This window comes from Vitis riparia, chromosome 8 (assembly GCF_004353265.1).
Source record: "Vitis riparia cultivar Riparia Gloire de Montpellier isolate 1030 chromosome 8, EGFV_Vit.rip_1.0, whole genome shotgun sequence".
In the NCBI taxonomy this organism is placed as follows: domain Eukaryota; kingdom Viridiplantae; phylum Streptophyta; class Magnoliopsida; order Vitales; family Vitaceae; genus Vitis; species Vitis riparia.
Genome location: NC_048438.1, coordinates 21,361,873 through 21,389,154, shown reverse-complemented (window position 1 = coordinate 21,389,154; position 27,282 = coordinate 21,361,873). Strand labels below are relative to the sequence as shown.

Genomic DNA, 27,282 nt, shown 5'->3' with positions numbered 1-27,282 from the left:
TTTAAAATGCATCTAAATATTTACAAACATTTATATAAAATATGGATTTTAGATTTATGAATTTGGGAATTATTTTATACTATTAATTCATTAAACAATCCCTTATTTAATTTATCATTTTTTTTTGAAGAAATTATATGATTTCAAAATTCTTCATTCTTCGTATAAGAAAAGAAATAAATAAATTTCAAAAGCATCTAAGAGAAATTGATTTAATTTAAACCTCTCTTTTATTCTTTCTCTTTATCGCTATAAGTTACATTTATGCAACTCATCAACTTGGTTATCTTTGATTCTTAAAAAAATTAAGAAAAAATACAAAGAAAAGAAATATATTTAAAGCAAATAAATTATTTTATAAGCTAATTAATACTCATATTAATTATTTTAATTCTTCCATATAAAGATTAAATACTTTGGAAATGAATAATTTTTTAATTAATTTTAATTATATTTAATTTTTTTATAGGATAATCAAACATTATAAAATCATTTTCTTAGCATTTTTTTATTTTTTTTTGTGTATGTCCCGACATCCAAACATAAACTTTATATTATATCATCTCAAATTAGGCTGAGATTGGGCCTTACTAGTCTTGAATAACGATCTCAATAGCTCAAACGGCCCACCCACCATATAATTGGGCCGGAAGGCCCAACTAAACATCGTCATTACAAAACTATGGAAATCAATGGAAAACATCTGTGGTTATAATGCTGTATAATTTATTAATTTTCTTTTATTTTGATATTGGGTTTATGTTTTTCTGACCTTTATTTAGATTTAGAGATCCTAAGCAGGCAAGAAGCTAGTGACAGATCAAATAGAAAGAGAAAAGTGTAGAGTTTGTAAACCATGGCTGATGTCCAAGACCACGTCATTCTGTTCCTCATCTGGCTCATATCTTTCATCCTGGCCCAAGCCTTGTTCACAAAATACCGGACCAGGGTGCGACGTCCACCGGGTCCACTAGCACTACCTATCATCGGACACTTCCACCTCCTTGGCTCAAAACCTTACCAATCCCTTCACAAACTCTCACTCCGCTATGGACCGCTTTTTCAATTCTACTTTGGTTCCATCCCTAGTGTGGTAGTTTCCTCCGGGGAGATGGCAAAAGAGTTTCTCCAAACCCATGACATTTCATTTGCCAACCGACCCAAACTCAGCAATATTGATTATCTATTCTATGGCTCAAATGATATTGCCTTTGCTTCATATGGACCCTATTGGAAATTCATGAAAAAACTTTCCATGACCAAACTTCTAGGTGTCCAAACACTAGAGAAATTTGTCCCAGTTATGAGAGAAGAGAGACATCTATTTTTGCAGACACTACTGGGAAAAGCTGAAGCAGGTGAGGCGGTTGATGTAAAGAAAGAGATTACGAGGCTAACAAACAACTTAATAACAAAAATGATCATGAGACACAGATGTTCTGACAGCGAAGATGATGCTACTGAAGTGAAGGAGTTGATGACAGAGATGATGAAGCTCATAGGCAGTTTTAACTTGTCGGATTTTGTCTGGTTTTGTAAGAATTTAGACCTACAGGGGTTTAAGAAGAGGGTCAAAGAAGCTCGTGCAAGGTTTGATGCAATAATGGAAAGGGTCATGAAGGCTCGTGAAGAAGAAAGGAGGAAGAAGAGGGACATGAATGATGCAGGAGTCGCAATGAATGACTTTCTTGATATTTTACTTGATATCATGGAAAATGAGAAAGAGGAGATGAGACTGACAAGAGAGAACGTCAAGGGCATCATTTTGGTAATTAATTCTCACTTTTACTAATTCATAACCATATGAATTAAAGAAGTTTTGTCCATTAAACTAACTGAAGAAGGGTAATTCTTTTTTAACTTATTCAGGATATTTTTGGAGGGGGAACAGAAACATCTGGTACCGCAGCAATATGGGCAGTAGCGGAGCTAATTAACCACCCAAACATTATGGAGAAAGCGAGACAAGAGATCGATTCTGTAGTGGGAAAGGACAGACTTGTGGAAGAATCAGATATCGCAAACCTTCCTTATCTTCAAGCCATTGTTAAGGAGATACTTAGGCTTCATCCTCCTGGCGCATTAATCGCTAGAGAATCTACAGAAGATTGCACCATTGGAGGTTATCACATTCCTGCAAAGACCCAACTATTTGTTAACCGTTGGGCTATTGGAAGGGACCCAAACTACTGGGAGAACCCACTTCAGTTCTTGCCCGAGAGATTCCTGAGAGAAGATGGGAGTCTAAAGAGTCACTTGGATGTAAGGGGCCAACATTTTCATCTGCTGCCGTTCGGGAGTGGAAGGAGAATTTGCCCTGGAGTTTCACTAGCACTGCAGGTAATTCAGACAAGCCTGGCTGCTATGATCCAGTGTTTTGAATGGAGGGTTGGTGATGGAGGAAATGGAAATGTTGATATGGAAGAGGGGCCTAACGCAGTCCTTGTACACCCTTTGATTTGTGTCCCAGTGGCTAGGGTCAATCCATTTCCTAAATATACAATGTAAACAAAGTGAACCTAAATGCTAGGTTGGTTGGCGAAAAATATGTATGTTTTAAGATTTCATTTCTACATGAAATATGTTATATCAAGCTCTTTCAATTTGTACGAGGAATAAAAAATTATATTATATTATCATATTATTGACATTTAACTCAAATTATTTATTTTTATTTTTAGGAAAGTTAATATTTGTGTTTGTGTAATTGCAATTTTGAGTTCAACTAAGAAAATGGTGTGTTGAGTTTTAGATGGTGAGATGTTGATGGAATAGAAATAGAAAGTGATCGCGTACCTGTTCGGGATCTCTCTCTAATTTTTTTTTTTCCTCTCTTTTTTGTAGTTTGTACAAGTGTTTTTGTTAGGTTTTAGAAGTTATGGGTATATTCAATCTTTAGGCGCCGTTTGGATCTCCGAGGAAAGTGTACGCACATCCAAAAGTGATTTTTAATTTTTTAGCTTCTTTGTATTTATTTTTTTTCCATTTCCGTTTCTTTTGGTGATCCGAACTGAATCCCGGAGCAACGGATGAAAAAAACCAGTAAAAACTCTCTCTCTTTTTCCAAAAAAAAAAAAAATACAAAAGATAAGGAATAATTTAAAGTACATAGTAATTAAAATAAATTTAATTTAATTAGTTAGAACTTAGAAACGATAAATAATAAAAAGGAAAATTTCTTATTATTTTTAAGTTGAATTTATTATGATAGTTAGAATTTTTCAAAATCCTGTACGATATGGGCTCAAGCCCCATGTCAACCCAAAATTTAAGGCTTAAGTCCAACCCAACTTGTAGCCCAATTGGACCCGTTGCCATTTGATCTCGAAACAATCCCTCATTTAATTTACAGATGAAAATAAAAAAATAACGCTAATGATTTTTATTTTTTTATTTTTTGAAAAAATTATACTGTACCTTTTCAAAACTCTTCATTCTCTACATAAGAAAAGAAAGACAGAAAATTAAAAAGCATGAATGAAAGCATTATTATATTTAAACCACTTTTTTATTCTCTATCTTACACAAATTAGATTTATGCAACCCATCACCAAAACATTTTATATCATGTCAAGTTGAGCTGAGATTGGTCCTTACGTGTCTTGGATGACTCCAAAAGCTCAAAATACGACCACAAACCAGGCCCAACCAACAGAGAGTTGGGCTTCAAGGCCCAACTTCATGCTGACCCAATCTAATGTCATACCACCAACCTGCCCCATTATCACACAAATGGATTGGGATTGAAAATTAAAATAACATTTGCCAAATAAACATTGTTGTTATCACAAAACTGTGGAAATCAAGCTTGAGACACTTTGAACTTATACTCTATTTTGTAGCTAAATAGTAACAAAAGACTCATTCTAGATTTATTTAGCTCCCTTGCATTGTCAAAGATACTTTGCTTTTGTGTGACTCCTTGTAAGCAATGTTTAAGATAGAAAATATTATTTTTGTACTGAGAGACAAAAGCTACGACTAAAACAAAGATATTTTCATTAGTTTTATAATGATTTGTAGATGCAAACAAGGACTTAAAATGATATTGTTTTTCTTTTATTTTGATAGTGGATCTGTTTCTTCGACCCCATATCGAGAATTAAAGATCCTAAATCAGGCCAGAAGTCATTGACAGATTACGAGTAAAAAAAGATAGGAAGAAGAGTGCAGAGTTTGCAAACCATGGTTGATGTCCAAGACTATATCATTCTCTTCCTCATTTGGCTCGTATCTGTCGTCGTGGTTCATGCCTTGTTCACCAAGTACCGGACCAGGGTGCGACGACCACCGGGCCCTCTAGCCCTACCTATCGTCGGACACTTCCACCTCCTCGGCTCAAAACCTTACCAATCCCTTCACAAGCTCTCGCTCCGCTATGGACCGCTATTTCAACTCTTCCTTGGTTCCATCCCTTGTGTGGTAGTTTCCTCTCCGGAGATGGCAAAAGAGTTTCTCCAAACCCATGACATTTCATTCTCCAACCGACCCAAACTCAGCAATGCTGATTACCTAACCTACGGCTCGGTTGATCTTGCCTTTTCTTCATATGGGCCCTATTGGAAATTCATGAAGAAACTTTGCATGACCAAACTTCTCGGCCTCCAAACACTAGAGAAATTTGTCCCAGTTATGAGAGAAGAGAGACATCTATTTTTGCAAACACTATTGGGAAAAGCTGAAGCAGGTGAGACAGTTGATGTTAAAGGAGAGATTATGAGGCTAACAAACAACTTAGTAACAAGAATTCTTCTGAGGCACAGGTGTTCTGGGAATGAGGATGATGCTAGCGAAGTGAGAGAGTTTATGAAAGAGATAGTACAGCTCGTAGGCAGTTTTAACTTGGCAGATTTTATCTGGTTTTGTAAGAATTTGGATCTGCAAGGATTTAAGAAGAGAGTTAAAGAAGCTCGTGGAAGGTTTGATACAATGATGGAAAGGATTATTAAGGCTCATGAAGAAGAAAGGAGGAAGAAAAGGGATCCGAATAATGGAGGAGACACAGTGAATGACTTGCTTGATATTTTACTTGATATAATCGAAGATGAGAAAGAGGAGATGAGACTGACAAGAGAGAACGTCAAGGCCATCATCCTGGTAATTAATTCTCACTTTTACTTATCTCATAATCACATGTATCATATTCATTGCCTAAATCCAATCCAATCAAAATTTCTATACCAGAAAATAACTGAAGAAGTTTTGTTTATTAAACTAATTTACAAAGAGTGATTTTTTGAACTTGTTCAGAATATTTTTGGAGGGGGAACGGATACATCTGCTGCAGCAGCAGTATGGGCAGTAGCAGAGCTAATTAACCACCCAAACATTATGGAGAAAGCAAGACAAGAGATAGATTCTGTAGTGGGAAAGGATAGACTTGTGGAAGAATCAGATATCGCAAACCTTCCTTATCTTCAAGCCATTGTTAAGGAGACACTTAGACTCCATCCTCCTGGTGCAGTGATCGCTAGAGAATCTGTTGAAGATTGCACCATCAGAGGTTATGATATTCCTACAAAGACACAATTACTTGTTAACTTGTGGGCTATTGGAAGGGACCCAAATTACTGGGAGAACCCACTTCAGTTCTGGCCTGAGAGGTTCCTGAGAGAGGACGGGAGTTTAAAGAGTCAGTTGGATGTAAAGGGGCAACATTTTCATCTACTGCCATTTGGGAGTGGAAGGAGAATATGCCCTGGAATTTCACTAGCACTACAGGTTGTTCAGACAAGCTTGGCTGCTATGATTCAATGTTTTGAATGGAGGGTTGGTGGAGGAAATGGAAATGTTGATATGGAAGAGGGACCTGATGCAGCCCTCGCACACCCTTTGGTTTGTGTCCCAGTGGCCAGGTTGAATCCATTTCCAAATTATACCATGTAAACAAAGTGACCCTATGCTAGAAATGTCTATCATCTGGTGTACAAGGAATAAAAATGAAATGGAAAATAGGTATATCATACTTATTAGTTTAAAATAAAAACTATATTATGACTAATATTTTCTAAAAGACGAAACCCCTCTCTTATTTAGTACTATTTGAAAATTGTTGCATAATTTATCACTTAGTAAGTAATTTTTTATTTTTTTTTAGCAATATTTGTGATTAAAAAATTTAAAATTTAAAAATAAAAATAGCAGATTGTTAAAATATATAAAGACATTTTCTATGTATTAAATATTATATTAAATAATACTTGGTTAGTATTGCCTACTTATCCTATTATCTTATATTTTATGTTTAATCAAACATGAATGGAACATTATTTTTTACCTTATTATTATTATAAATCATCCTATATGGAATCGATCAAAAGTATTACAAGAAATTATAACAATCAAAAGTCAAAAACCTTATGCATCTCGTTAGGTATTTCAAATCCTATTGGAAGTTGGGTTATGTTACAATATTCAAAGACCATCATCACAAGGGAAAACTTAAAAGAAGATAAGATTTAAAATTTTTATATTTTATATTGTATTAATTTTCTAAATTTCAAAAATAATAATAATAATAATAATCAAGACCAAAAGAAAATAAAATTTTATTAATTTGGTTAGGTTATAATTAAAACAAGTAATTATATTACATTAGATTTTGGGAAATCAAGGCTTTGTTTAGGTTTTATGAACTGGGGAGTAAAGGAGAAAAAAAAAACCTTAAAATCTTCTTCTTCTTTTTTAATGAAAAAATGTAAAAGGAAATTAAAATATAATAAAAACTATTCAAAATTTTATTTTTTCTAAATTCCACAATTTTTATAAAAACAAAATTAACATAATAAAAAATATTGAGTTTAAAACTTGTTTTTAGACACCCTCTGAGAATATTAAAACAAAAAAACTTCACTTCCCGACTCTGAACGATTGGGTTAAAGCTCATATTTGTTATAAGGGTTGCCCCCTCCTAAACTTAAACTATTGGCTGGGCGGCTAGTTGAAAGGAATTACAAAAGTATTAGGTGGGACTTAACTTTCATGGAGGTAATGGAACCAATTTTTTAGAATAAATTAAAGTATTCGACACTGCAGAAAGCGATTAGAGTTCAATCCAAATGAAAATATACAACTGAATGTTGACAAACCCTGTGAAGTCATCTGTAAGCTCAAGACCCACGAGCGTGACCCAACCAAAAATATGTTGGTGGGGGACCAAAAATTCAGTGTCTGGGAGGTATTTATCATATAATTAAGACAGAGACAGAAAAATATATGTTGGTGGGGGACCAAAAATATGTCGCTGTATCCTATCATAGTGAAAATTAAGACAATATTTATCATATAAACAGACAGAGACAGAAAAAAATAAATAAACTTGAAGAATAGTAAATAGCCAAAACCACGTTAATGTCATCATGCAAAAAATGCAACTAACATTCATTGTTCTTCAATCAGCGAACCATAATTGAGGGCTTGTTTGTCATGTCCCTTTTGTTTTGAATTCCTTGGCAGTGTTATCAATCTAAAACCAATCAAGAAATTTTCATTGACATATTGGGTGCAGTTCGCTATCCAAGCACAATAATTTTTTTACCCTCAAATATCACGAGCTTCCCTTTCATGGACAAGGTTTGGAGAAAAATCGGATTTAACAAGAAAAAATATGATTAATCATACCCTCTATTTTTTTCCCTCAAATATCATGTCAAGAGCTATCAGTATATTTTCTTAAAATTTTAGTAAAAAAATGGGAAAATTTTTATCATTAGCCATAAAAGCATTGTAAAGATATATTTGTTCCAAAGGGTGATTAATATAACTATAATTTTGATTCATACGGTCTTTTTGCTCGTAAATATGATTCTCTTGAATAAGAATGATCAAATTATCAATTATGTTTGTTGTCATTACTCTTAAGCATGCTACAATAATAAAACTTGAAATAGGTAAGTATTGAAAAATAAAATAAAAAATCATTATCATACAACTAGATTTAGACACAATAATTTTTTAAAAAAAAAAAAACCCTTGAAAAATAGAAAATGGTATATTGAAATTATGTTTTGAAAATACAACTTTACAATGATATTGAAATCGAATTTTAAAAACATAATTTTAAGACAAGTTACTATATAGCACTTTTGACAATAATTTTAAAACATCATTTTTCACAAATAATTCTACTTACTTACCATAAATTTATCTAAAATCCCATTATTGAAAGCCTATCATGCTGCATTAGTTTGGGTCATTCAACTCTAGGTGATGTCAAGAGAGTAGGAAACTAGTAGGATTACACTTATGGCCCTCCATAATTGCGAGGTGACATGGATCATGACGATAGTAGGACACAGCCAAAAATATTAGTGCCTTTGTTTATAAGGCTTTCGAGCCATTTGGTGGAATGTCACAGCACATCTTCTTATTTATTAGTACTGTCCTCATCATTTCTACCCTAGATTAGGATGTCCGCCTAGAATATGTAGTACATTAGTAACTAGGCACCAAAAGCTATTATTAGTTTCAAATTAATGATTAAATACACCTATTTAACATCTTTTTATTCCAATTTTTATATAAAAATAAATGAAATGTATTATCTCATTATAAATAAATATATGAATTAATCGGTTAAAATGGACTGAATGATCCTTAATTTATGAATCTAACATTTCTTATGTTTTAACTTGAAAAATAACTCGTTTTTAATATAAACGACTTTTACCATTTTAAATAACAGCAAAGTTTTTACACGTTATTCTTTTTAAGACAAAATTAAAATATTTTTAGATGGTTTTTTCAAATGTTTTGAAAAATAATTGAAAATGTAAAATTATTTTATGCATTTTTACATTATAATAATGTAAAACATTTATGAAAAATAAATCAAAAAACTATTTTTTGTAGTTAGATTTTCAAATAGAATTTAATTTCTTAAAACAATTGAGAGTGGTTTTTAAGAAATGTTCTCAAAACCTATTTTTTTAGAATTATTTTTAAAAACTTTCTCAAAAAGACTTGAATTTAATGTTATATTAAAATTGTCCACTAATAAAAATTTAATGTAGTATATTCTAACTCAAATTTGGAAGCAAACTGTTTTTTTTTTTTTTTCCCCTAGGAAAATTCATTACGATATTTTTGAAGAATATAACTATTTCTTAATTAAAATTCTATGCCATCAAAATCCTGCAACCCTGAACCAATTTTTAAACTTTCCCCACATCTCCCTTTTCTTGTTTTTTTTTTTTTTTTTTTTTTTTTTTCTCTCTTGCTTATCACTGCTAGGGTCATTGTTTCTATCATGTATTAGGATACTTTAATCTTGGTGGCAAATAATGGCACAAGGTCCATTAGTCCATATGAGACCCAACAAAAAGGGGGTAATATTATTGAGTGGTTTTCTTCTATATAAGAGACCAACACCTGGTTTCATTTTGCAGCTTAAACCATGGCTGATTTCCAGAACTACATCCCCTACATTCTCATTGGGCTCCTATCAGCCATCATGGTCCGGCCTTTCTTCACCAAATATCGAAGAACAAAACTTCGTCTTCCACCCGGCCCCGTTGCCCTACCTATCATTGGACACCTCCACCTTCTTCTTCCTGTCTCAAACCTTCATGTAGTCTATCAGAAGCTCTCATGGCGCTATGGACCCCTAATGCACTTCTTCTTTGGCTCTGTCCCCTGTGTTGTTGTGTCCTCTCCAGAGATGGCAAAAGAGTTACTTCAAAACCAAGATGTTGTGTTCTCCAACCGGCCCAAAAAGGTCGTTGCTGAACTTGTAGCCTATGGCGACGCTGACCTTACATATGCTCCATATGGAGCAAAGTGGAGATTCATGAAGAAACTGTGTATGACCGAACTACTTGGCATGCAGACGATACACCACTTTGCTCCCATTAGGCGCGAGGAGAGGAACCGACTCTTACAGAGACTACTAAAAAAGGCCAAAGCTGGTGAGGCGGTTGATGTTAAAGCTGAGCTTTTGAGGCTAACCGGTGACATAGTGTCAAGAATGAGTATGAGCCGAAGATGCTCAGACAATGAAGATGAGGCTGCCGGGGTGAAGAAGTCGATACTAGAAATGGCCAGTATGGCAATGAAACTTAATGTGACAGATTTTATCTGGTTCTGTAAGAAATTAGATATTCAGGGTTTCTTAAAGAAGGCAAAGGCAGCTCGTGATAGATACGACTCCATGATCGAGAGGATTATAAGCGAGCATGAAGAGGCGAGGAGGAAGAAGGAAGCAGGTGATGGGAATGGTGAAGTGAAGGATTTGATTGATATGCTACTTGATACAACAGAAGACGAGAAGGCTGAGATGAGATTGACAAGAGAGAACATTAAGGCCTTGATGCTGGTAAACAGACTATTCTTATTACATACATATATAATACCTGCATCTGCATAACATTAGACTTTAAAGTGTATGGCACTTTTTCATAATCCCATTCCAACTCAATCAAAATCTTTTAAACAATAAAAAAAAATTTGGACAATAATAAACCAACTGATGGCGTGAATTTTTTTATAATTTGTGTAGAATATGATTGGAGGAGGGACAAGTTCACCTGCTCATGCGATGGAATGGACACTCACAGAACTAATTAACCGCCCAAATCTTATGGAGAAAGCAAGACATGAAATTGATTCTGTCGTCGGAAAGGACAGACTGGTGGAAGAATCAGATATTACCAACCTTCCCTATGTTGAGGCCATTGTGAGGGAAACGCTAAGGCTTCACCCTCCGGGTCATTTCATTGTTAGGGAATCAATTGAAGACTGCAAGGTTGGAGGCTATGACATTCCTGCGAAGACCCAGCTAATTGTTAATGTGTGGGCTATCGGAAGGGATCCAAATTCCTGGGAGAATCCACTCGAGTTCCAGCCTGAGAGATTTCTCAACGAGGGAGGCATAAACAGGCGATTGAATGTAAGAGGACAGCAGTTTCATCTGCTGCCCTTTGGTAGTGGAAGAAGACTTTGCCCCGGAACTACACTAGCACTGCAGGTTCTCCATACAACCACTGCTGCTCTCATTCAGTGCTTTGACTGGAAAGTAAACGGCAATGTTGATATGAAAGAGGGATTTGGCTCAACCCGAGCAACCCCCTTGGTCTGCGTCCCAGTGGTCAGGCTGAACCCACTACCAATATATACAAGTTGAAGAAAGCCTAAATGTTTCAGTCGTATATTTGATGTGGCAGTGCTTTCTAGGTACTCTGTATGTAAAGATCTGAACGTTTGCTCTATGTTCGGTTAAGTTGTGAATCGTGTGTCTCATAAATAAATTTATGTATTCTCGCTGCGCCATCCAGCCGCATTCCCAAATCCATACTATTGAAAGGAATTCCTTATCTATGAGGTAAAACTCAATTCCATGGTGGGTGGCGATTTAATTTTCCAAAATAAATCAGAAACGCCCAAACTGAAAAGTTAAAATGGTTTAAATGTTTTGAAACTTTTGAGAAGTAAATATACAGCTTTCCCATGGGACATAAAGATATAATTTTGGGCTGCAAATCCAGTGGCTTGATCATACTGATGATTAACTTGAATCCAATCCAAATTAAAAAAACAAATCTCCTTTACCAATTTATTTCATTCCTCCCCTTTCAATCGAGCTTGGTAAGAGAGTAAGTAAGCCAATCTAGCTCTTCCTTTCAGAGTTAATAGAAAGGGCAAGCACTGGATAGGACATAAGCAGGTCCCATTTCTGTTCTATATAGGAAAAGAAGAGCGTATTTAGATTAACAATCTCATTGCCTAGACCTGTTGTTAGCATCTTCTGTCAAAGAAAGCATATTCTAGCACCATCAGCTCCTCTAGTGGACTCAGAAGAAGAGCTCTAGTCTGAATCCTAGATGTGAGGCTTAGTTTAAATTTAACCCAAATTAAGAAACAATCAATATAAATCCAACCTAACGCGAGGTACTCAACTCAAGCTCAATTCAACTTCATATCTCTAAACTTGGATTGAATTCATATTGATTTGGTCAAGTTGATTAGATTGTATAATTCAAATTTTATTTTTAAATTTTTTTATTTAAATGATAAATAGGACACAAGTTCAAGATAACCACAAAAAAGTAAAAATAAATTTATATATCTTTTTTAAAGAATGAAAAAAATATATATAATATAATATAGTTTGATATTTTCTTTAAAAAATCTAAAAGAAAATGAATATTATCATATAGGATTATATACATGATAAATATTACAAAAATTCAGATTAAACTCTGGTTGTCCAAACTTTAACCTAAACCCAACACAAATTGAATTCAAATTGAAAAAACATAATTCAAGTCTAACTCAACTATTGAAAATAATTATCCAAACCCATCCAAACGTCAAGGTGAATCAAACCAACACATCCAAATTGTACTCTTGATATAAACTAATGAAAGCAATTAAAACTCATATGCAACTCTAAGATCAAATTTAAGTAATTGGTGTTATTACATTATTTGCTAAAGTAGAAAATTGATGTCTATAGTGATTTATGTTATAAATTTGTGCTTAACACTCTAAGATGTCAAGAATTTTACCTATTTTCTTTTGAACTTGACCACTACAATCTAAAAGATATTTAAAAACAATTAATTAACAAATTAATCACAATCAAGCTACACACATAACTAATTTAAACAAAATTAGTTACAAATGTATAAAATTAATTTAAATACACCACCTTCAAAAAGATGTTCAAATTTTAAGTTCAAATGTACATATTTAAACTCTATAAAGATTTGCGTATACAACAAATTTTTATCCTTAGAAAGAGAATAATTATTTAGAAGAAAATAAAATGTTCTATTTAAACAAGTACCTTATTTAGCTATTAAAAATTTATTTAGTAAAAATGAATTTGGTAGAAAAATAAATGAAATGAATTTAAAAAAGTATATAAAAATAATTTATTAAATTCAAATCAATTTTTTTTTCTCTATTTTCTTTGTCAAAACTTCTCTCAAATTTTCCGCTAATCAAACATACTCAATAAGCAAATGTAAGATTTAACACACGAAAAGTGACATAAGACATATCAACTATACGTATGTCAATCCCAGTTTTAACAAGTTAAACTAAGATGCTGGTATTGTGCGTCTAAATTATCAAAATTGCTAGATTTGTTTAAACTCCGTTCCTTCTCAAGAGTGCTAACATTAATTATTAAGATCTATGCTATGGTTTCGTGTGGTTCTAGAACAGTGACATCAGATAAAAGTAAAAAAAATTCAGTTGACAGTGATGCTATAAATTTTATTAGGATGATGAAGGCAAAAAAGGTGACTTATTCCTAAATTATGCTAGTGTCGTACCTTCTTGTTTATCAGTATGTGCTTATCATTTCTATGTTTGATTAAAACAATCACAAATAATAAATACTTCAATTGTGTTTCGAAAACAACACGCGGTAGGGTGATGTCCAAAAGCCACTGAAAACCTGAAAAGGCATCAAACTGTTTCAAGCAATTAGAATATAAGGGTCTGTTTGTTCCTGTTTCCAATAATTGTTTTCTGTTCTTGAAAATAAAAAGCACAAAAAATTTATTTAAGAAAAGGGATGTGTTTTTGTTTTTTGTGTTTTTCGTATTCTCGAAAACCACTTTTTTAAGAACAATAAAAAGATGTTTTTATTGTTTTTTATTGTTCCAAGAATATATTATTTTTCGTGTTTTCTTTTCCTTCTTTTTGTGTTTTCTTAACTGTTTTTTATATTTTCACAAAGATGAGCTCCACCCAACTACCACACCCCCACCCGCAAGCTCTTTCTTCTTCCTTAAATTATTGAATTTAATATACCTACATATGATTACAAAATCATTCTTTGTTCAAGAAAATTATAATTGATGTAAAAATTTTAAAATAAAATAATTTTTTTAATTTAAATAAATTGTGCATATGAAAATTATTTATATATTTATAATATCAAATTAATAGAAGAAAACACTTTATTAATTAAAAATTTTTCAATTTTGTTTTTTGTTTTACTTATTCTATAAAAAAGTTATTAATTCAATCAAACATGTTTTTTTTATTTTTGATAACAAAAACTGTTTTACAAAATTCAGTTCCCAAACACAATTTTTTTTTTGAAAACACAAAAAACTGTTCTTAAAAACTATTCTCAAAAACTATTTTTCAAAACAATTTTCAAAAACAGCAATCAAACATGGCCTAGGCTTGTAGGGTTCCTAAAATGTACGAGTGATGGAATGCTTTCTTCATGTGCATGCAGGGCAATGAAATGAAACATTTCAGTTTCAATTCAGTAAGGATAAACCATGTAAACTATTTTTTTTAAAAAAAAAAAAAACATATTTATAATAAAATTAGTAATATTAGTCAAGAATAAAATGTTCAATAATAATAAATATAATTTTAAAAGTGAATATTTAATATTAATAAAAGCATAAGGATTGTATTTCAGTGAATTTTAATACTTAAAAACATATGAAATTACATTTAATACCAAAATAATAATTTTTATAATCCAAAGCTACTCTAGGACATAAAAATAATGATAATCTGTGGGCGTTTTTTTGTAATGGTTTTTAAAATATTTATAGTGCCTTTCATTTTTGCAATACATAGCTTGATTGAATTTACCAAAGCTTGAATGGAGATAATTAAAATTTATTTTTTATTTTTGTTGTATAAAAAAATTACTTCTAAAATTTGATTTTCTATATATATATATATATATGAATGTTGGTTTTTTTTAGGGCCAAATTGGCCAATAAAGCTTAAAAATAATGTTGGTTCTAATATACACAATCACAATGATATAGGCAAGGGATCAAGCGATTGCAAAATTTCTATCTACACAATGACAAGTAACATTGCTAATATACCTTTTTGGTGTTCATGTAGTAATGTCTGCAACATGGGCTTTAATAAAAAAATTTTAAATACCGAGGTACAAGCATCCACTAAACACACTCGTTCCAATAAAATCTTCCTATGTAATCCTATAGACTTGAACTAATTATTAATAATTATAATTTATTAATTATGAATAATTAAATTATTGTTGTTGTCTTTATATATTCCTTGAGAATAATTTTCCATAGATATACATAAGTAAATGATCATTTACTATAAAAATAAATATTTTTATAATTCAACAAATTAAATCCACTTAATAGGTCATAATTCTAACTTAAGTTAATTTTTTTTAAATGAAACTTTATCATAAGTCCAAATGAAAATTCTCATTAAAAACATTAAGTGCTTTATAAATGAAACTTAACCTTAATACAATTCTCAAGTGAAAATCTAAAATGACAACATCATGAAATTTAACTACAATATAGCTCAAATGATGATAATAATTAAGAACTTGATGAATTTAACCCTAGTTTATTTTTTAAAATAAAATTTAATCATAGATAAACATCTTTAATAAAAATTTAAGCTTAATTAAAATATTCTTTATAAATAAAACATAATCCAATATGGTTTAATTAAACATGCTGAATGAAAAATGAGATGAAGAGAATGAGTTAAGCCACAATGAGATCAAAGAGGGTTTTCATAGAGTATCATTAATTAAGAAAGAACTTCAAAGTAAGTTAAAACAAGCCATAGTGGTGAAAAAGATGAAGTTATAGTACAACTTTCTAGGAAGTAGTGAAAAAACTAAAAAGTGAGTTGGAGAGATAAATGGATTATGAATAAAAACAAATAAAATAACAGGGAAGATGTTGGTTTTGGAAGAAACAAATTAAAAAGGACAAAAGTGTAAAAAGAGGGTTCTCTAGTAAAATCAAAGAGGACATTTTTACAATTTGATGCTTATTTTGGCTCATGTGTCCAAATAACTTCTCTTTTTTTAATTACTTACCTTATCCATTGACTCAATTTGTTTTCTCTTTCTTGCCGTTTCCTCCGCTTCCGGAGATTTCAATCCTTGACCTTAAACCCTTCTTGAAGAGGTTTTCATATGTCCAGTCCAACTTCAAAGATTATACCTATAGTTTGGGTGTCAGAAATTTCAGGCCGGACCAGTTCAACTCGTAATCTTACTACCAGTGGCACCATCTGGAAGGCACATTGCAGGCAACATCGGGAATATTCTAAAACAAGATAAGAGGGTGAGTGAAAGAATTTTGAAATTGTCGTGTATTAGGGGCGCTTTGATGATCCTTGCTCACGTAGAATAAGTCAACCGGACCAAACTAAAGAAGCATGTATCTATATCCTGCTGCAATCTAATTGGTTTGGGTTCAAGAAAAACCAAAGGCTGTGTCTGATTTCAACCGTGTAGAAGATGTTAAAAGAGATTGAGACAAGCAAGAGATTGAGACAAGCAAGAAATTTAATCATAAGATCCAAGTGCCAACGTGTATACTACTAGCACGTAATTGAAGTTCTTTCAACCTAGCCCCCACCACTGCCGGCAAAGTATTCAGACTTCTTAAAAGCCAGACGTTTCTATCCTCCCAAATATAATAAGAGACTAACGACGTATATATTCTGGAAGCAACTTATAATTTAATGAAGGTTTGTTCGTTTTCAAAACCTACCAATGACCAAATCAAAGGCTAATAACACCCATTCCCCACCCCCCCTCTCTCCTTTTTTTTGTCTGTTTCCATCTTCGCCGGCTTTCATGTAAAGAGAATAATGCAGAGTATAATGTTCCAAAAAAAAAAAAACAAAAATGAGACTGTAACTGTACAGGTCCATGGATTGAGTAATTTCTCAAAGATTTTGTGAAACTTGATTTTCAAAAATTCTAAACACCATAGCAATTGCCCACCTCCAATTCTTAAGTATTATTTCATCTTATATAAGCAACTCTATGAAACCAACATCTTGGTCTCACCTTTGCTGTCCCTCATTCATGGCTGACTTCCAAGGTTACATCACTCTCTTCCTAATTTGGTTAGTCTCCACCATCCTGATTCGAGCCATCTTCACCAAATGGCGAACAACCGTTCATCTTCCACCAAGCCCACTAGCCCTGCCAATCATTGGTCACCTCCATCTCCTTGCTCCTATACCTCACCAAGCTTTTCACAAGCTCTCAAACCGCTATGGACCATTAATTCATCTCTTCCTCGGATCTGTCCCCTGTGTTGTTGCTTCCTCCCCAGAAATGGCCAAAGAGTTCCTCAAAACTCATGAAACTTCATTCTCTAATCGACCCAAAATTGCTGCTGTTGATTTCTTGACATATGGCTCAGCTGACTTTTCCTTTGCTCCCTATGGGCTCTACTGGAAGTTCATGAAGAAACTTTGCATGTCAGAACTTCTTTCTGGTCGAAGGCTAGACCAGTTCTATCACATTCGATGTAAAGAGATAAAATGGTTTATGCAGTCAATAATGAAAAAAGCTGAAGCCGGTGAGGAAATTGATGTTCGAGAAGAACTTATGAGGGTGACAAACAATGTGATATCAACAATGACCATGAGTCTAAGGTGTTCTGATAGTGAAAATGAAGCTGGTGAAGTAAAGAGATTGGTGCAAGAAGTAGCTGAGCTCACTGGAAAGTTTAATTTGTCAGATTTTATTTGGTTTTGTAAGAATTTAGATTTGCAAGGATTTGGGAAAAGGCTCAAGGAAGTTCATGAGAGGTTTGACTCAATGATAGAGAAGATTATGAGGGAGCATGAGAAGGCAAGGAAGAAGGAGATGGGTGGTGGAGGCGATGCAGCAAAGGATGTACTTGATATTTTACTTGACATATCAGAAGATGAAAGCTCAGAAATAAAATTAACAAGAGAGAACATCAAGGCCTTCATCCTGGTATTGACTCTTTCACTTACATTTATTTCTAACATTTCCTCAAAAATAACTAGTGTCAGCTCTGGCCTTGTCTTAAGGTTACTGATTATTGGATTAATAATTATTCTAGCCCATTAGTATCCTATAAGTTGTTCATTTAGATGACCAAGAGAAAAAAAAAAGGCCAATTGGAAGATATATAATGGCCAAAAAAATTATAAGAAAAACCATAGTTGTTTTAATTTCAAATAGATAGTCCAGATCATTGTGACTGATGCTTTTAAGCATATATACAAAACGCCTATTAGGGGCAGTTTTGTGGGCCATAAAGACGTGTTGGGCGCATGTTCTTTGGAATCTAAGAGGGATATTTGATCCTCCAAAGTTGAAATGAAGCATTTCATTCTTATTAACAAAGGATTGTGCTTGAGGCCCCTTTCTTGGGCACCAGATGAATTTCTCAACCTCCTAGCCACAAAGAAGCAAAATTCAAATTCTTATAACAGTATATATAAAAATTTGCTGCTCGAATATTCTAGTCATTCTTTTAAAATGTGAAACTATAGTTTGATTTAAGACCCTAAAATTTAGGATGTGTTTAGGGGTTTGAACAATTTGCTCTAGCCCCATTTGGATAAAACATTAATTGATCTTTGCTCACATTGTTGCCTGGAATATGAGTTTTCTTGTAACAACACTCCCACTCCTTAACCTTATTTTCTCACTAAATTGAGAGTTTTTGCAAAGAAGTTAATACATACCCAGTGAATTTCACAGGATATATTTGCAGCAGGGACTGACACATCTGCCATTACAACCGAATGGGCACTAGCAGAGCTGATCAACAACCCAAATATTATGGAGAAAGCAAGACAAGAGATAGATTCCGTGGTTGGCAAAAACAAACTAGTAGAAGAATCAGATATCGCAAACCTTCCCTACCTCCAAGCCATTGTTAAGGAAACACTAAGGCTACATCCCACGGGTCCATTGATTGTTAGAGAGTCATCTGAGGACTGCACCATTGGGGGTTATGATATTCCCGCAGGGACCCGGCTATTTGTTAATGTGTGGGCTATAGGAAGGGATCCAAACCACTGGGAGAACCCACTTGAGTTCCAGCCCGAGAGGTTTGTTAATGAAGACGGGACTTTAAAGAGCCAGTTGGAAGTTAGGGGACAACATTTTTGTCTGCTGCCATTTGGAAGTGGAAGAAGAGGTTGCCCTGGAACTTCACTAGCACTACAGGTCGTCCAAACAAGCCTTGCTGCTATGATTCAGTGCTTTGAGTGGAAGGTGAGGGACGGGGGCAATGGAACTCTTAACATGGAAGAGGGACCAGGGCTCACTCTTCCAAGGGCTCATCCTTTGATTTGTGTCCCAGTGGCTAGACTCCACCTATCTCCATAGATCTTATTTATTATTTGAAAAATAATTTCAAAAAAAAAAAAATCAAAGAAGAAGATCAAGGAAGTGTTTATCGTACTTCTCTTTAATTAACGAAAATCAAACAAACTAAATAGCTTTGATTCAATGACTTGTCTTTTAAGCATGGAGGGGCAAAATCTGGAAACTTTTGAGGAAATAATAGCAAGGAAATAGCCAAATTATTGAATTTCCTGAACTAATGGCCCCAGTAAATGGTTCTCCTGCCCATTTCACTTCTACAAACTCAATTCTGTCATTGGCTGTGTCACAGTTCTCAAAACCTCCAACATGAAAGCACCTACTCTTAAACCCCACATATTCATAGAGGGTTGAAATTAATAAGCTAACACCAGTTACCTAATGACTAACAATTGAATCATCACCCTAACCTTATCAAGTTTTAATAGACCAACCGGACAATGGAATTCTTCTAAAGCTGTTTCAGTTGTAATAACAATGAAATGACAGTTATGCCAGCCAATACATGATCTGTTGAATATCTGAAGGATTATTTCACTGCTAGCATTTTTATTAGCAATAGATTTACTTAAGGCCTGCAGTTTGAGAAATTCTCAACCTTAATGCTAAAATGACAACGAGCTAAAATGAGTTAACAAAGCAACAACCAAATAACATTTAACCTATTCAAACAAGCAAGAGAACAAAACACACGAATAGAACCATATGCAATTCACAAAAAACGGCAGTAGGATTGTTTCATTCTAACAAGCACAATCTAAGTAACCTATAATAGCTTTTGCCTAGCATAGGCTTCACATTCAAAAGTAAATAAGTAAGAACTTGCCTCCATTGGTTGCTAAGAAAATCATGTTTTCAATGGCTTTAGTTTCCCATGAAAAATGATGAATCCACATTTTAGTAAACATCTGGTTTCCATATGTCCAACCACTTAATAGAATTAACACTTTCTATAGCTTGTGAAAACGAAATTGGATCCTCATTAATTCGTAAGTCAAGTTCTGACTCTTGTAGATAAACCACATAATCAACAAAAATAGCAGCTCTCTTTTGCCTTTGAGACCTTCTTCAATGCTATTTCATGTGGTTCATCCACTACAAGTTTATTTGCAACAATTTCATTGTGGGAATTTGATCATTCATTTGTTATTCTTACAAGTTGTCAAACTATTCAACAACTGTAGGAACAACAACTTGAGAAGAAGTTATAGATAACGAAACCAGTACCCTAACTTCTTCGATTTCCACTTTGCATGGTTCCACACTCCCACTTATGTCACCATTTCCTATAAACCTAACATTTCCAATTTCAACAATTCTCTTACTATGGTCTATACAATAAAATTCATATCCTTTAACGTTTTTCTAGATAACCAATGAAAAAGCCATTAGTTATTCTTGAGTCCAGTTTCTTTTCATGTGGATTATAAATCCTTTATTTCCACCAGTAACCCCAAACATGCAGGTACTTTAAACTGGGTTTCCTTCCCAGCTACAATTCAAAAGGAGTCTTTGAAATTGCCTTTCTAAGAACCCTATTCAATAAATACATGGCGGTTTTCAAGGCAAGCATCCACAAAGAGTACAATTATGCCTTTCTGCAACACCGTTTTGTTGCGGTGTTCCTAACATTGCGTATTAAGAACATATGCCACACTTTTCAAGGAATTTAGCAAATGGATTAGGGCATTGTTCAGTTTCATCATGTTTTCCATAATATTCACCACCTCTGTCAAACATGACAATTTTCACTTTTCTGTCTAATTGTCTTTCAACCTCATTAATAAACACCTTTAAGGCATCTATTAATTGAGATTTTTCATGCAATACATAAACATAGTCATAACGTGAAAAATCATCCATAAAGGTGATAAAATACCTTTCTCCACCAAAAGATGAAACATCAAAAGACCTACATATATCAGTGTTTATAAGTTCAAGGAGTTGTATGCTTATTATGGCTACTTTCTTAATTGTGTGTTTTCCTTTAATACAATCCACACATATACTAAGATCAACAAAATTCAAATTATGAAGGATTTTATTCTTTACCAATCTCAGTATTCTTTCTTTGGACATGTGACCCAAGCATTTATGCCACAAGTAATCTAAACTTTCATCAACTGAACCACGTTTAGTACCAACATTATGATGCAACATTAACAAAGTCCCAACAAAAAGGTTATCAAGTTTGAATTTGTACAAACCATCACATAGAACACAAGAACTAATGAAATGATTATGTTTAAACAAACTAAAACATTCATTCCTAAATTTAAAAGAGTATCCAGCTAATTAAGTTTAAACGTTCATTCCTAAATTTTTATGTTTGTTTTCAAATAACATCTTTTAATTGTTTTCTATTGTTTTCACTTGTTTTTTGAAGGTTGTTTTAAAAAATAATTATACAAACATGTAGAATAATTAAAAATAAAACACTAGACATAAAAATTATTTTTAAAACATATTTAAAAATATTAAAAACAAGTTAAAAATATTTTAGGTTTCCAAATAGATTTTTATTCTACAAAACATTATAAATCAATTTTCAAAAACCATTCTTAAAAACTGCTATTCAGAACTGTTTTCGAAAATGGTTACCAAACAAGCCCTTAGTTTCTTTGTCTAAACTTGATGCACTAGAAATTCTTTTAAATTTGGGAATGGATGTTTCAGTTTGTTTAAAACATAATCATTTCATTGGTTTTAGTGTTCTATGTGATGGTTTGTACAAATTAAAGCTTGATAACTTTTTTGCTGAGATTTTGTTAACCTTACATCAAATGTTGGTATTAAATGTGGTTCGGTTGCTAAAAGTTCAACTTATTTGTGGTAGAAATGCTTAGGTCACATATCTATAGAAAAAATACTGAGATTGATAAAGAATGAAATCCTTTCTAAATTGAATTTTAATCGTCTTGGCATATATGTGGATTGTATTAAAGGAAAACACATAATTAAGAAAACAGTCACAAGAAGCATAAAACTCTTTGAACTTATACACACCGATATATGTGGGTATTTTGATATTCCATCTTTTGGTGGAGAAAAGTATTTTATCATCTTTATTGATGATTTTTCACGTTATGACTATGTTTATGTATTGCATGAAAAATCTCAATTAATAGATGCCTTAAAGGTGTTTATTAATGAGGTTGAAAGACAATTAGACAGAAAAGTGAAAATTGTCAGGTCTAACAGAAGTAGTGAATATTATGGAAAGCATGATGAAATTGAACAATGCCCTAGTCCATTTGTTAAATTCCTTGAAAAGCCTGGCATATGTGCTCAATACACAATATCAAGTACACCACAACAAAATGGTGTTGTAGAAAGGCATAACTGTACTCTAATAGACATGGTTAGGAATATGTTGAGTTATTCTTCTTTACCTTTATCTTTGTGGATGCATGCTTTAAAAACCATCATGTATTTATTGAACAGGAGCCCTAGTAAGGCAGTTTCAAAAACCCCTTTTGAACTCTGGATGGAAAGGAAACTCGATTTGAAGCACCTACATGTTTGGGGTTGCTCGACGAAAGTAAAGGATTTATAATCCACATGAAAAGAAACTGGACTTAAGAACAACTAGTGGCTTCTTCATTGGTTATCCAAAAAAATCTAAAGGATATAATTTTATCGTCTTGGTCATAGTATGAAAATTGTTGAAACTAAATATGCTAAGTTCATTGAAAATGGCAGCATTAGTGGGAATGTGGAACCACGTAAAGTGGAAATCGAAGAAGTTAGGGTGTAGGTTTCTTTACCTATAACTTTTTCTCATGTTGTTGTTCCTAGAGTTGTTGAACAATTTGACAACTTGTAAAAATAACAAATGAATGATCAAATTACAAATAATGAAATTATTGCAAATGAACTTATAGTGGATGAACCACATGAAGTAACATTAAGAAGGTCTCAAAGGCAAAAAAGAATTGTTATTTCTTATGATTATGTGGTTTATCTACAAGAATTAGAATTTGACTTGGGAATTGATGAGGATTCAGTTTTGTTTTCACAAGCCATAGAAAGTGTTAATTCTATTAAGTGGTTAGACGTCATAAAAGAAAAGTTGAAACCCATAAATCATAATGGATTTTGGGATCTCGTCAAATTGCCTAAAGGTTGTGAGAGAGTCGATTGTAAATGGGTTTTTAAGACCAAACACGACTCAAATGGAAATATCGAACGATATAAGGCTAGACTCATTGCCAAGGATTTTACTCAAAAGGACAGTGTTGACTACAAGGAGACCTTTTCTCCTGTTTCAAAAAATGACTATTTTAAAATTATCATGGCAATGGTAGCTCATTATGATTTAGAGTTACATCAAATGGATGTAAAAACCACTTTTTGGAAGGGGAATTTAGGGGAAAAGATTTACATGGATCAACCCAAGGGTTTTTCTTTTGAAGGAAAGGAACACATGGTATGTAAACTTAAATATTCAATATACAGACTTAAACAAACTTCCCAACAATGGCATCTTAAGTTCAAAGATATCATCACTTCTTTTAGATTTAAAGAAAACATTGTTAATGGATGTATATATTTGAAGGTCAATGGGAGCAAGTTTATTTTTATGATTTTGTATGTTGATGATATCTTGCTTGTTACTAATGATCTTGGCTTATTACATGAAACCAAGAAATTTCTCTCTAAGAACCTTCAAATGAAATATATGGGTGGGGCATCCTATGTGATAGGAATTGAAATATTTTGAAACAGATCACAATGATCGTTAGGATTGCCTTAAAAAGCATATATTAATAAAGTTCTAAAAAGATTGAAGATGGAAAAGTGTTGTTCCAATTTAGAAATGAGATAAATTCAGTCTTATGCAATGCCCAAAGAATGAATTGGAACACAAAAAAAAAAATTAGATTCCTTATGCATCTATTGTTGGGAGCTTAATGTATGTACAAACTTGTATCGAGCCAAACATCAATTTTACTGTCAAAATACTAGGCAGATGTCAAAGTAATCCAAGTTTGGATTATTGAAAAGTTGGAAAGAAAGTATTGAGATACTTACAAGGAACGAAGGATCACATGCTCACTTATAGGAGATCTGATCATCTAAAGGTAATTGGATATTCAAATTCAGATTATGTTGGATGTGTTGATACAAGAAAATCGTCATTTGGTTATTTGTTCATTTTGGCTGGGGATGAAATCTCATGGAAGAGTGTGAAACAGTCTGTCATTACTGCATCCCACCATGGAAGCTAAATTTATGGCATGCTTTGAGGTGACTATTCATGGATTATAGCTACAGAACTTTATTTCCAAACTTGGAATTATCAACAGTATTACCAAGTCCCTAAAATTTATTGTGATAACTCTGTCAACAGTCTTCTTTTCGAAAAACGACAAGTATTCAAATGGTCCTAAACACATGAAAGTGAAATATGTTGTTGTTAAAGTAGTTCAAAAACAAAGGGTGCCCATCAAGCACATTAGCATCAACCTTATGATTACTAATCCATTAACAAAAAGATTACTACCAAATACATTTAATGAATATATCAAAAGAATGGGCATTATTGGGTACCATTACTGACATTATGTCATTATTTTATGTTTTCATGTATTCAACACTCTAAAATTTTTTAAATATTGTTTCTAATATTTGAATATCTTGTTTCTTATCGTTAGCATATACATAAATGAATTATGTGAATTTTAACAAGATTTGCCTTTGACAAAAACAATATTGTTGGATCATTATGATATATTTTATTACAAATCAATTTTGAAACTAAATATTGTGATACATGGAAGGGACTCTATTGAGATAATGGCATATGACCGTTATAATCTTTATGATTTTTTACTTAATGATAATTTATGATGATTTATGATGTGACCAATGTAAGAAAGGACTTAGCTTATACTACACATATTATGTTTTATTATTAAACCATGATAATGCCACTTTATTTTTTTAATGTGACACAAGTGGCTTATTTTATTATTAATTATCTTTTATTCAATTTAAAAGATAATTAAGATGGGTTTATTTTATTATTAATTATCTTTTATTTAATTTAAAAGAGAATTATGGTTAATAATATTTAGTGCTAAAATCCTATTAGTCAAGAAGATGTTATTATTTGGCATATATCATGGCATGCCCTAGGACCCACTCTATAGGCATAATGGTCATTTTACATTTCAAGCATGGAGAGTCAAAATGGGAATGAGTCAAATAGGAAAGTTACCCATTACCAAATTCATGTTTAGAGCTAGGAAAACGTACTACTTTTCCTTGAAGCTCCGAAAAAAAGAAAATCCTCTAAAAACATCAAACATTTTGCTATTCTTCAAAACAATTTCTAAATAACCGTTGTGAGACATAAAACCCTATTTTAGATTTGGTCATCTCTTTGCCCAATATATATACAGTTTTTTCTTCATCAAGAAATTTACATCAAACTAAAAGGGTTGAGAGAGAAACCAAGTTTTCTCTAATTTGTTCTTTTCTACAAATAATTTTTCTTCAAGATTAATCTCATGGATCAAAGTATGTTTTCTTGATTATTTATTCTATTGTGAAAAATCACAAACTTCTAAAATTTGGGAATTAGGATTATGATTGTTTGCATGAATTAAAGAAATCCTCACACAAAATATTGAAAAACCAAGGTTAATTTTTAATTTATTTCCTTTTCTCATAAACCAAACAAAGTACCAAGGATAACACCAAAAAAATGCCGAATACCATCAACATTTTATGCAAACTTGCACACACATAAAATTATGCACTGTTTGATAGCCAAGAAAATCAAAATATTGAGTCCAAGATTTGTCAGAGAAAACAAAAACCGCCAGTAACTAATCCTCTACAACTCAATCAGGAAAATTAGACTCAAAAGTTTTCTTTCCTTTCTTTACTTTTCTCAGAAACCAAACAAACGATCTAAGAAAAAAGGAATCAAACATTGGGCCGTACCTCAATGCAGTCGTCAACAATTCTTGATGCGATCATCGAACTGACGAAAGAAACCAAGCAACTCGGAGAATCATGCCTGCGAACAAACAACGCCATCTCAGAGTTCACACGAATCAACGGCTAAAGATTCAACAGCTCATCAGAATCAAGATCGATGAATCGAAAATATATCGAAAACATAAATAAATAGGAAGATCATAGCAAGCAGATTATACATTACCGCGCCACGGAGCCAATGAATCGAACGCTCTATGCGATCGAATGAAACGAGAAAACGTGCTCCTCAAGGGCTCTGTTGTGGCGGGAGATGTACGGGCTTAAATGGAACGAGGAAATTTGGTTGGCGCGTGGCGAACGATTCGTTTGTCTGTAGAGATCGAGTTTTTTGGCAGTTAAATAATTTTTTTTTTTTTTTTACAAGATCTTATCGGTTACCGAAACTTATCCTAACATGATGCATTGATCCCCAGCCACAGATAACATTCCTAAGAACGTTGGAGCCGATGATTTTTCTTTCCATCTTTTGCAAAATTATATATATATATATATATATATATATATATATATATATATATATATATATATATATATATATATATTGTGACGTGTCACACGACTTTGTTTAAGTTCTTAAAAAAAAACAATAAAATAAAATAAAATAATCCAAAAAAATATTAAGAATTAGTTAGGTTTGTTTTCGAGTTAATTTCATCATCCCCTAAAACTCCATGTAAATACATCCTATCACCATTAATTTTAAATTTCGGATTAACTTTTTAAAACTAAAAACAAAAAGCTATCCCATTGCAACTATCACTTCACTTTTTAGGCACAAATGTTTCTCATCTCCGATCATATCGGTTACCGAAACTTATCCTAACATGATGCATTGATCCCTAGCCATAGATAACATTCCTAAGAACGTTGGAGCCGATGATTTTTCTTTCCATCTTTTACAAAATTATATATATATATATATATATATATATATATATATATATATATATATTGTGACGTGTCACACGACTTTGTTTAAGTTCTTAAAAAAAAACAATAAAATAAAATAAAATAATCCAAAAAAATATTAAGAGTTAGTTAGGTTTGTTTTCGAGTTAATTTCATGATCCCCTAAAACTCAACATTAATTTTAAATTCCGGATTAACTTTTTAAAACTAAAAACAAAAAACTATCCCATTGCAACTATCACGTCACTTTTTAGGCACAAATG

At 32.6% G+C, this 27,282-nt stretch overlaps 4 protein-coding genes and 1 long non-coding RNA gene across 5 annotated transcripts; 4 read left to right on the top strand and 1 right to left on the bottom strand.

Moving 5' to 3' along the window:
• Positions 1 to 786: 786 nt before the first annotated feature.
• Positions 787 to 2,607, top strand: LOC117921014 (cytochrome P450 93A2-like). Its single transcript, XM_034838755.1, has 2 exons — positions 787 to 1,768; positions 1,870 to 2,607. The coding sequence occupies exons 1-2, from the start codon at positions 857 to 859 to the stop codon at positions 2,506 to 2,508; spliced, it is 1,551 nt and encodes a 516-aa protein (XP_034694646.1). The 5' UTR covers positions 787 to 856; the 3' UTR covers positions 2,509 to 2,607.
• Positions 2,608 to 3,557: 950 nt separating this feature from the next.
• Positions 3,558 to 5,965, top strand: LOC117919925 (cytochrome P450 93A2-like). The gene is made up of 2 exons (XM_034837230.1): positions 3,558 to 5,097; positions 5,251 to 5,965. The coding sequence occupies exons 1-2, from the start codon at positions 4,186 to 4,188 to the stop codon at positions 5,884 to 5,886; spliced, it is 1,548 nt and encodes a 515-aa protein (XP_034693121.1). The 5' UTR covers positions 3,558 to 4,185; the 3' UTR covers positions 5,887 to 5,965.
• Positions 5,966 to 9,365: 3,400 nt separating this feature from the next.
• LOC117919946 (cytochrome P450 93A3-like) lies at positions 9,366 to 11,283 on the top strand. The gene is made up of 2 exons (XM_034837258.1): positions 9,366 to 10,312; positions 10,496 to 11,283. Exons 1-2 carry the CDS (start codon positions 9,395 to 9,397, stop codon positions 11,117 to 11,119), a joined length of 1,542 nt encoding a protein of 513 aa, XP_034693149.1. The 5' UTR covers positions 9,366 to 9,394; the 3' UTR covers positions 11,120 to 11,283.
• Positions 11,284 to 16,775: 5,492 nt separating this feature from the next.
• LOC117919916 (cytochrome P450 93A3-like) lies at positions 16,776 to 19,226 on the top strand. Its single transcript, XM_034837218.1, has 2 exons — positions 16,776 to 17,713; positions 18,470 to 19,226. The coding sequence occupies exons 1-2, from the start codon at positions 16,808 to 16,810 to the stop codon at positions 19,100 to 19,102; spliced, it is 1,539 nt and encodes a 512-aa protein (XP_034693109.1). The 5' UTR covers positions 16,776 to 16,807; the 3' UTR covers positions 19,103 to 19,226.
• Positions 17,066 to 26,456, bottom strand: LOC117919917. The gene is made up of 3 exons (XR_004652152.1): positions 26,274 to 26,456; positions 26,054 to 26,129; positions 17,066 to 17,181 (listed from the first exon to the last, which is right to left on the bottom strand). It is a non-coding gene; the product is annotated as an uncharacterized LOC117919917 (long non-coding RNA).
• Between the last annotated feature and the right edge of the window lie 826 nt (positions 26,457 to 27,282).

Coding starts and splice junctions, on each gene's coding strand:
- LOC117919916 (XM_034837218.1), top strand. CDS start 16,808: ATGGCTGACTTCCAAGGTTACATCACTCTCTTCCTAATTTGGTTAGTC. Junction 17,714..18,469: donor ACATCAAGGCCTTCATCCTG/GTATTGACTCTT, acceptor TGAATTTCACAG/GATATATTTGCAGCAGGGAC.
- LOC117919925 (XM_034837230.1), top strand. CDS start 4,186: ATGGTTGATGTCCAAGACTATATCATTCTCTTCCTCATTTGGCTCGTA. Junction 5,098..5,250: donor ACGTCAAGGCCATCATCCTG/GTAATTAATTCT, acceptor GAACTTGTTCAG/AATATTTTTGGAGGGGGAAC.
- LOC117921014 (XM_034838755.1), top strand. CDS start 857: ATGGCTGATGTCCAAGACCACGTCATTCTGTTCCTCATCTGGCTCATA. Junction 1,769..1,869: donor ACGTCAAGGGCATCATTTTG/GTAATTAATTCT, acceptor TAACTTATTCAG/GATATTTTTGGAGGGGGAAC.
- LOC117919946 (XM_034837258.1), top strand. CDS start 9,395: ATGGCTGATTTCCAGAACTACATCCCCTACATTCTCATTGGGCTCCTA. Junction 10,313..10,495: donor ACATTAAGGCCTTGATGCTG/GTAAACAGACTA, acceptor TAATTTGTGTAG/AATATGATTGGAGGAGGGAC.